This window comes from Setaria viridis, chromosome 9, assembly GCF_005286985.2.
Source record: "Setaria viridis chromosome 9, Setaria_viridis_v4.0, whole genome shotgun sequence".
Taxonomy (NCBI): Eukaryota; Viridiplantae; Streptophyta; class Magnoliopsida; order Poales; family Poaceae; genus Setaria; species Setaria viridis.
In genome coordinates, this window is record NC_048271.2 from 29,773,679 (window position 1) to 29,783,897 (window position 10,219).

Consider the following 10,219-nt stretch of genomic DNA (forward strand, 5'->3'; position numbering starts at 1 on the left):
GGCAGCGCTGAAACCAGCTGGTTGGGCTTTTTTCGGCTGGGCGAGAGCGGGCGAGAGCGCGGGAGCAGGCGAGCGGCGGGAGCGACGGCGGCGGAGAGCGGGCGAGATCTGGGACCAACGGCGGCGGAGAGCAGGCGAGAGCGTAGGCGTGGGCAAGTGGCGGGAGCGACGGCGGCGGATCGTGGGCAGACATGCTCCATTTTTGTACTGTGATGTTGAACTACTAAAAATTTGCCATACATGTATGACCTCATAACTGGGTTACCATGACAAATAGACATACATGACATGTTTGCTTATACTACAAACCATGAGCATCTAATCTCTGTTTACCTGGTTCTGTCCATGGTCATGATGTTATCACCTGTGTGCATTGTGCTTCCAGCATGTTCTTCAGCTTAAATGTGCAAACTTTTCTACAACACAGTCAACTAAAGTGATGTGCCTATTTTTGTTTTTATCACCTTTCCAGGCATCTGCTACAAGCCTAGTAGCAGCCCAACCGCAACGAACTAGCAACGGTGCCCACACTGGCATTGTCATCCACTTCGTCATGCTCTCCCCCACCGGTCTGTCTGTACAATTTCCGCCACAAACGTGCCAAGACATCTGCTAAGGCAAGTAATATATCCATTACTACTGAAATTGTGTACTTGTATGCCTTCTCGTTATCCGTACTTCGGTGCAATATAATTGCAGCTACTGTGTACTCAGATGGCTTGCAACCGTGCCAATGGGGATGAGGCCACGATGAAAATATTGCTGGACCTGTGCATTGCTGAGAAGAACCAATTCAATTGGAGCAACAGGTGCCTCACTAAGTTGGGATGGCAGCATGTGTACCGCAGCTTCAAACAACAGACTGGTCTGAATTTGGGCAGCAAGCAGCTGCAGAATAAGCTGAACGCCCTGCGGAGAGCATTCCAGAGCTGGAAGGACTTGCAATCCCAATCTAGTTTAGGCCGTGACAAACAAACTTGTGGCGTTGCTGCTGATTCCAGCTTTTGGGATGATGATGAAGGGGTACGTCCTTTGATAGTTCCGTAACTTATTCCTCATCTTATTTGTAGCAACATATTTTTGTTACTGACATGTATTGTTCGTCATTGCAGGAAATCAGAGCTGGTGCTGCCCAGCCGAGTTCCCAGCCGAGTTTTGTTAAGCCACCCCCGTTCCTCGATGAATTGTATACGTTGTATGGCCATGACGCCCAAGACAGGGGCACCTTGTTGACGGCAGGAGGTATTCGTGAGGCGACACCTAGCGTGGTGACTGAGGCCAATGCACAGGACTTGTACCAGGACCCCATGGCTGCTAGTAGTCCTCATAACTTGTCCAAAAGGCCATCCTGGGAAATCTCTGTTGACAGTCCTCCGAAAAAGAAAAGTGGCTACTTGGAGGACTATGTCAGGGACCTTTCTGAAACTGTGGCAACGAGGAGCCAGAAACGTGGCGACCGTGAACAGGAGGAACTGGACCATGCAATGCTGCTTATAGAAGAAGATGGTCTACAGGAGGGGTCTGAGTTGTACTGTCAGGCACTTTATTTATGTAGGAACGCAATGTATCGGAGGGCCTTCACGAAGATAAAAACGAAAGAGGGCCGACTGAATTGGATCTAATTCAACTGGGATAGGGAGAACAAGTAGAGTTATTGTGGCATGACTTTGTTTATTCTAGTAATGTGTACTAATGAGTTGAAACGATAATGTTTCCTTATGGGTTGAAACAATAATGTTTGATTATGTAACGTGTCCTGTGCCATGAACATTGTGTTGTAGTGCAAGTTAAATTTTTTTCAAGTTCAATGTCACCCATGATCAGTAGTTCATGACCACTTTTTTTAACTTGTGTCACAACGCTTGTCTTAATAGTGATCTAGAATTTTGATGTCTGTTGTCTACGTCCTTTGACAGGAAGGTGGTTAGGCCATTGGAGGCCCTCAGCAGGCGAACTAGGAGGAGGATTGGTTTTATTCTGGTGAACCTGAAGGAAGGTGGGGATGGTGAACTTGAAGTAAGGTGGGGAGGCCATTGGAGGCTCTCAATAGACGTCCGAGGAGGAGGATTGGTTACTTGACTGGTGAACCTGAAGGAAAGGAAGGGCGCTTGACAGGTTTGAAACAAATGCATCTATAAAATGTGGTGCAACTAGAAATATGTAGGCTGTGTTGGTTGATGCCCCTCCGCTTGTGCATGCACAGGTTCATTCAAGTATGAGTAGTGCTGAGGAATCAAACAGTGACACCGGCAGTGATTCCAGCTCTATCGTGTACCAGCTGGCGAGTGTAGCAGCAGCTGTAGCCACATATGTGGAGGTGAACAGAAGGCCACCTCCTGTGGTGAACCCGCCAGTGGAGTTGCCACGCATGACCGGACGGCAATGGGTTGAGCTCAATATGCGGGAAAGCTGGAGGTGCTTCGACAATTTTCGTATGTATCCCGACGCGTTCCTTCAGTTGCATGACATTTTGGTTAAGAATCATGGGTTGCAATTGTCACAAGGGGTAGAATCTATTGAGGCTTTAGGTATGTTCGTGTGGGCTTGTGCGACACAACAGGCTTATCGTCAAATTAGAGATAGATTTGAGCGGAGTTTGGACACAGTTAGTAGGAAGATGGCGCATGTGGCAGATGTAATGTTTTCATTTGCCCAAACGGTAATCGCTCCAAAGGATCTTGCATACTCCAAGGTTAATCATAGGCTGAACCAATATGCACCGTTCTTTGATGGGTGTATAGGTGCTCTAGATGGAACCCACGTTCCCGTACAGGTCGGGCGTGAGTCCCGTTTGGATTTCATTAACAGAAAAGGGTGGACAAGCTTTAATGTGTTAGCGATAGTGGATATGGACATGCGATTCACGTACGTAGGAGCGGGGAGGGCAGGGTCTAGTCATGACATGTCGGTGTTGTGGGAGTGTATGGAGACACCGAACTACTCGCATCCACCTCCAGGTATGGTACTTGCCTAATTACGCACATCACGCAGCAATTGCAAAAATTGGTGCACTAATGGTGAATATTTTTGATTTTCTGTAGGAAGATATTATTTAGTGGACTCGGGGTACGTAGTTCGTGAAGGCTATCTGGGGTCGTATCGAAATACTAGGTACCATTTGGAGGAATTCAGCAGAAGAGCGGTTGACAATTTGGAGGAGAAATTCAACTTCCACCACTCCAGTCTTCGCAATGTTGTCGAACGAGCATTTGGCGTGCTCAAATCCAGGTGGCATATTTTGCGGCAAGTTCCATTATATGATCGAGAGAGGCAAACGAAGATCGTTATTGCTTGCTTCACACTCCATAATTATTTGTTGGACCTTGCCGATGCAAGTACTGCAGGTTCGAACATGGCGCGAACTCCGGACTATGGGGTGTCAGCATGGGTCGCAGCAAATGATACTCCTGATATGGCTAGTGTACGAGATTAGATCGCGGCAGGAATCTCTTTGATGTAGATGTATGCGTATGTTGTGTATGTTTGTGTTGTATGTTGTATGTAAGAAATTGTGTGGCTTATTCTGTACGTTAGTACCTTCGATGAAGTTGGTTAAGTTTGCGCCAAAAAATTTGAATTTTTTAGATTCTTTTACCGTTACAAATTTAAATTTGAAATGTAGCAGCGCAGTAGTACGAAAACCAGCCTCAATAACCCAAGCAGCAGCTAGCATTAGTGGCTAGCTGCTTCTACCGCCGCTTGCAGCTGAAGCCAGCAGCGCTGCCGAACGGGCTCTAAATTTAGCCATTTTGAATTCAAACAGGATCCAACTAAAGTTTATATGTAGCTAAAGATTTAAACCCGCAGCTAAACCAGCGTAAGACCAAAATACCCCTCATTCATTCACCCACCAGCCTATCCCCATCCGATTCCGATCCGCTTCCACACTACCCCCACGCCGCCGCCAGCGCGCCGCACACCACCACCGCAGTCGCGCGCCGCCGGGCTTGCCGTTCCCTGGGCTACGACTCAGACGCCGCCAGCGCCGCAGACGACGAACAATGGTTGCCCCTCTACTCGCGCAGCTCCAGCCCTTTCCTCACCGAACGCGGCCGTGGGCGCCCTCACCGAGGGCCGCCACCCATGTCGAAGCAGCTCGCGCCGGTCACCCTCACTGCCGGGGCCGGAGCTACCCGAGGTCGCGTCACTTGCATGTGGCTAGACGCGGTCCAGAGAGAGGAGTGGATCGAGCGCGAGATACTGGGCGACCAGGCGACAGCAACAGAAGGGCCACCGCATGTTGGAGGAAGGCAGATGGGGGTGGCGCCACCGCACGACGGGGGGAGGTGCCACCGCACGCCCGAGGGAGGCGCCGCTGCACGTTGAGGGAAGACGGTCGAGGGGAGGCAACGCCGCCGCGGCTTGCCCGGGCGCACCGGACCTTGCTCTTGCCGCTGCTTGCCCGGCCACGACTCGCCCTGCTCCAACCTGCCAGTCCGCCGGTTGCCGAAACTTCGGGGATGCGGGCGCCCTCGTCGGGATGGCAGGGAGGGGGCCCGCGGCCTCCAACGCCACTGCTGGCTTGTTGGATTTGTCGGGGAGAGAGATCCAGCTAAGAGCCTGTTCCGCTGGACTTATAAGGGCAGTCCCAATGGGAGAAACCAACCTAGTTTCCATAGTCTAGGATATTGTATCAAGAAATCATCCTTCACAATGCAACTTTTTTATCTAGAGTCTAAACAAAAATCCAACCAATCATTCTCTCTTCTAGTACCAGATCCTCTGTGCATCATGTAAAGGAGCTCGAGTGATAGGTAGTAGCGGTGCAAGCGCAAAGGATCCGGCAATAAGTAAGAAGAAACTACTTGGGTCTCCTCAATGCAGATTCGCTGGTTTCTTGGCTCATTGGTGCGCGTGAGGACTTGGTTTCCTCTCTAAGAAATGGTTTCTCTCTCTCCATAATAAATCTACTGCCACATCAGCAAATTGCTTAGTTGGCATGATAATTAAGAGGGATAGAAACTATCATCAATGTCCCATTGGGACTGCCCTAAGCCGACTGAAAAGCTGAAACGGCTGATTTGTTGTGAGAGAAAAACACTGTTTGGTGGCTGGTAAGCTGAAGCGAACGGCCTATAAAATTTTGTTAGGTGATCTTTAGCACTAAACTTCAGCCAGGATCCAGACGGAGCCTAACCGTGTGGTTTTGAATTTTACGATTTTACCCTTTCATTCAGTTTGCATCGAAGACACTGGTCGCCGGCCGGACACGAACCGCACTGCGGCGCACGTTCCCTTGCGTCGGCCCGTGGACCGCCAGGCCTGCGTTCCAGAGCATCCTCGTCGCTGTCGCCTTCCCGCTGCGTCTCTCTCTCGATCTCTGCGCCTGCGGGGGTGGTGTGGTGTTGGGGTTTGCGTTGCGCGGCTTCCCGACGCCACCGCCCAACGACGTGGCGGGCCCCAGCTTCGGGATTCGAGACCAGCAAGGGGCCCCACCGCGCCGTCTGAAGGAGCACACGGGCGGCGGCGGACGCGACGCCGGGCCGCTCTCAAATCCGACGGAATCGCCCCCGCACGGTTCCGACGAGGGCGCACATAAATACGCCCGCGGCCATCGCGGCTCGGCAGGCCCGACTACCCATAGCCAGTAGCCCACTGTTCCGTGGTGAGATCCCAGCGGCGGCGGCGCCGCCCCCGTCGAGTCCTCCTCATCCGGTCCGGCCGTCGTCCTCCCCCCCGGTCGCGCGATGAGGTGGAGTGCCGCCGCTGCCGCCGTATCCGCCGCGGCCACCGCCGCCGCGTCAGCCGCGTGCTCCTCCACCACGGTACGCTCTCGCTCGCTAGCTCGTCGGACATCGGTTCTTTAGTCCCCCATCGATCTGTGTGGCTGACCTGGCGAGATGGCATTCTTCCGGTACAGGGGTCCTCGGCGCCAAGGGAGGAGGACGCCGGCAGCAGGAGGCGCCGCGGCGCCGCGGCGGCGGATGAGAGGTTCGCGCCGCGGTTCGACGGGCTGCGCTTCATCGAGACCCTCGTCACGGCGCACCGCTGACGGACCGGCGCGCAAGCCCCTGGCGGTCGGCGGCAACCTGCGGGTTGTGATTGGTGGTCCAGGTCGCCGGAGCATTTGGTAGCTAGTAGCCGGTAACCAGCTGACATCGCCGTCGCCGTTCACCTTGTAGTTGTTGGTTAACAAAGGCTACTCAGGCAGAATGAGGTACTGCTACTTCTAATTAAATGTTTAAACTATCGTCAGGTCGGTGCTACGCTTTCTTTTAGTACTGTTCAAGATTCAATTCGCGCTGAGCTGGTTGTTCACCCGTCAATGGTGTGCCTGTTGCTTACCCGCAAAAAAGAAAATGGTGTGCCTGTTGCTTGCTACGAACCAACGGTTCCTGGATGGAGTGAGGTCCCCTCCACTTGCCTGCCGCTTTCCGAATTGATTGATGCTACAGAAGTAGAGTGTAAAAGAGCCAGGGCTGGGCGCCTGCCACAAATCCTCCGTGTTTCGTCAAACAGTTCTTGTTTCCAGCGGCTGGGGCAAATTCTGTCCGTTAATTCCAGATTCAACACTCGGCACCTGCGACCGACACGATGCGTGCTCCCAGCGGCGTTGCACGTGGACATCCTCAACCGTTTGGGTTTATCAGCCGGCGTATCAGCCACCGAATAATATTTTTCTCTCACAATAAATCAGCCGTTTCAGCTTTACAGCCAGCTGATAAGTTTAGTCGAAACAATATTTTTCTCTCACAATAAATCAGCCGTTTCAGCTTTTCAGCCGGCTTATAGGTTCAGCCGAACATGTCGAGTATCTATATAAGGCGCAATAATCCATCCTGCGTCGTGGGAAAGATGTTTTTGATTTCCGATGGGTTGGTCTAAATAGGAACTGGGGTCCGAAACTTCGAATTAAGGATACTGCAGTGTGATTCCGAGATTCACCGAACCCACCTGGTGGATGGCGGTGACTTGTGGCATGGCACGGACACCTCGTCACCACCGGCTGCGGGAGGTAAAGGACACAAGAAGCGTGGCGAGAACAAGGATCATACGATCCTACACCTGTTTCGTACCAAGCAGCTTTACCACGAATTTCGAACGAATAACGTTATTCCCGTGGACGCAAAGGCCGAAGGCATAACAAATCCCAGCTCGCAGAACCTTCAACATCTCAGGACTGAATCCAAAATCAGCAGAATCTTTTGCGTTCGTCGGATCCGGAATTCAGGCGGTCAGGCCACAAGTAGATTGGAAAAAATTCCTTGTTTTGCCCGGCCTTCCAAGGTTTGGAATTAACATTTGCTCAAAAAACAAAAAAAATGTTTGGGATCAAAATGAACGAAAGAAACGACAAGAGCGAAAGGCGACTGAATGACTTGGCCCATGGGCCACTCGTGCCGACCACGCAAGCTCAGTGTGAACGGGAATAGATTCCGCCTCCACCCTCCAGGCCCCGTGATCTCGTTTGTGTACACTGTTCGTCCACGCACGCACCAATCCCACCACTCCTCTATCGCTTGCCAAGTCGGCTGCAAAATCTAAACATTTATTTTTTTGAAAAAAATTCTTTCTTCTCTGTCAAAAGTATAGTTGCCCAATAATTTTTTTGGTTTTCATATGTTTAGTCATAAACTGTTTGAAGCTTTCATATGCATATAAGAGTATGTATGATTCATAGTTAAACTATGAATATATAAATTGTTATGTTCAACGTTTTCTAAAGCTAGATGTCAAATAAAATTCTTGTGGCATGTGTTAAGTTTTTTGTTATTGAATATGCCCATATTCCTTCGTTTTATAAATATAAATTTTTAGTTATTATGATTTTAGACACGTGCGTGCTGCTCTAACTTTGTGTCAAACTTCGGGAAGTCAACTTTTGTCGCTCTAATGTGATATAAAATTTTATACAGACTGACAAGTCTTATCTATTATTAAACTAAGGCCCGTTTGGAGATATGGACTAACCCTGTCACATCCAATGTTTAGATGCTAATGAGGAATAATAATTAAATATAGTTAAAACCAATTGCATAAATGAAGGCTAATTCATGAGATGAATCTATTAAACCTAATTAGTCCATGATTTGACCCTGTGATGCTACAGTAAATATGTGCTAATCATAGATGAATTAGTCTTAATAGATTTGTCTTGCAAATTAGCCACGGCTTATACAATTAGTTCACGTTTAGTCCTTATAATTCGTATCAAACATTCGATGTGACCCGAATTAAAAATTAGTCCATGGATCCAAACACCCCCTGAACAATGCTTCTACCTTGTTTTTTTATCCAACCTAATCTCATTGACAAGTGGGCCCATAGTGCTAATTGCAGGCAACTCTTGTCCGCCTGTGTCCATAGGCTGCTTGGCTACGTTGCGACGGCCAGCCACGGGAAGAAATAGAGTTCGTGAGGGACATGAACTTGAACTTTACCATCTATTTCCCCCTTCTCCTAATCCCTCCTTCGATACTTTTCCCCGTATCTGAATTCTGTGCAAATCTGTCGTGGCCTCGACCTCCCACAGCTGAAATAGAACCTTCATCGCCCAATAATAGGATGACCTGCAGCTTGGAGCTCGGCATATGCCCTGCGCAGCGGCATGTGCGGGATGAGATTGCGACGCATGGGCGCAGTGTCGCCACAATGGAGGTAGGCATGTGCGGATGAGATCGCAACGCATGGGCACAATCCCGCCGAAGCGCCAACGTTGCCGCCTTAGGGGGTGTTTGGATAGCAGGGGCTAAAGTTTAGTCTTGTCACATCGGATGTTCTTCGGATGCTAATTAGGAGGACTAAACATGAGCTAATTATAAAACTAATAGCAGAACCCCTGGGCTAAATCGCGAGACAAATCTATTAAGCCTAACTAATCCATCATTAGCGAATGGTTACTGTAGCATTACATTATCAAATCATGGACTAATTAGGATTAATAGATTCGTCTCGCGATTTAGCCTAGGGGTTGTGTAATTAATTTTATAATTAACCTATATTTAATACTCCTAATTAGTGTTCAAACATCCGATACGACAGAGGCTAAAATTTAGCCCATATCTCCTAAGCACCCCTTAGCGTAGGCATGGCTTCTAGCCCAGATCAACGTGCGTGGCAGTGCTGGTCCGCTAAGGTTAAGGCACGCCTCTAGACCCATGCCGCTGGGTGCAACCCACGAGGTGGCCAGCAGCAATGAGTAGGAAGGACCCGAAGCTGAGATCAGACGACGTGCCCTGCTGGAGGGGACTCTCGCCTATATCGCACCGTGTCCATCCTGACCTCCGCCTCCTGATTCCGAGTCCATCACCTTCCCAATTCCTTCAGGCGAAGTCCCATTGCGTTCCAACCGAATCAACTCAAACTTGGTGTTGGGAATTTAACTGCAGGTTTGCAACTTAGGGTCATGCTCCGACTGATGGATCCTTCAACTTTAATCAGGATTAAACTTTAGACCCTCAGTTCGTTTACAAAGGTGTCAAGCGAACGAGACCGATAAGGTGAGCTAGCTATCGACACGACAGTATCAGGACAGTCCTCTCCCTCTAGTCGCTTTCATCACTAAGTATTTATAAAATATTATATCATTAGAGCATAGAAATAAAGATAAATATTACCAATTTAGGGAATATAGTAAAATCGGCATTTCTCGAGTTAAAAGCATCAAACCTTCATAGTTTGATTTGCACAAACAAACTCATGGCGTGGGCCGGATTTGTATGACAAAATGTCTGACAAAATTCCAATGTCTTTTACACCGTTTAGGCTGGATCGATCGTGTCGCCAATTCGCTCCAACCAAATCCATTCAACGTCACAAAGCAGTTCGTGCCCCCACGTTCGAGATAACTCCACCCAAAACACTTGGATGGCTATAGCGTGTGCAGATGCTACATGACGAAGTTCATCCCGTGGCAAATGGACCCAATCCTATCTATTTCTTTGCATAAAGAAGAAGAGAGAAGAAACAACCCATGGTATATTCGTGATGCCTTCGTGGTCGCTATCTCAGAAAGGGCAACGAAAAGCACATCCAACCAAACTAGAAAATTAAAAAACGGTTTCCAAAAGAGAAAAAAAGCCTCAGTAAATCGACAAAATTGCACAGATGGGATAGCGACGTCGCGTGCATCTGTGCATGGCTCCTGTCATGCCCGCTCTCACGAAAAAGAAAGAAATTAAAATAATCCCTTTTAATACTCGGGTGCTGTCATGTCTATCGCTACGCAAGCGCTTGCGTGAAGGCTGAATGGAACCGCACTGGTGCTGCGGCTGGGAAT

General features: G+C 49.3%; 1 protein-coding gene across 1 annotated transcript; it reads left to right on the forward strand.

Annotated features, from left to right (window-relative positions):
- Positions 1 to 5,130: 5,130 nt before the first annotated feature.
- On the forward strand, positions 5,131 to 6,325 carry LOC117836042 (uncharacterized). Its single transcript, XM_072291069.1, has 2 exons — positions 5,131 to 5,798; positions 5,861 to 6,325. Exons 1-2 carry the CDS (start codon positions 5,688 to 5,690, stop codon positions 5,990 to 5,992), a joined length of 243 nt encoding a protein of 80 aa, XP_072147170.1. The 5' UTR covers positions 5,131 to 5,687; the 3' UTR covers positions 5,993 to 6,325.
- The last annotated feature ends 3,894 nt before the right edge of the window (positions 6,326 to 10,219 follow it).

What these genes read in the sequence shown, in the direction of transcription:
- LOC117836042 (XM_072291069.1), top strand. Translation starts at nt 5,688, where the DNA reads ATGAGGTGGAGTGCCGCCGCTGCCGCCGTATCCGCCGCGGCCACCGCC. An exon ending in CGCTAGCTCGTCGGACATCG is followed by an intron (nt 5,799 to 5,860) that starts GTTCTTTAGTCC and finishes CTTCCGGTACAG; the next exon opens with GGGTCCTCGGCGCCAAGGGA.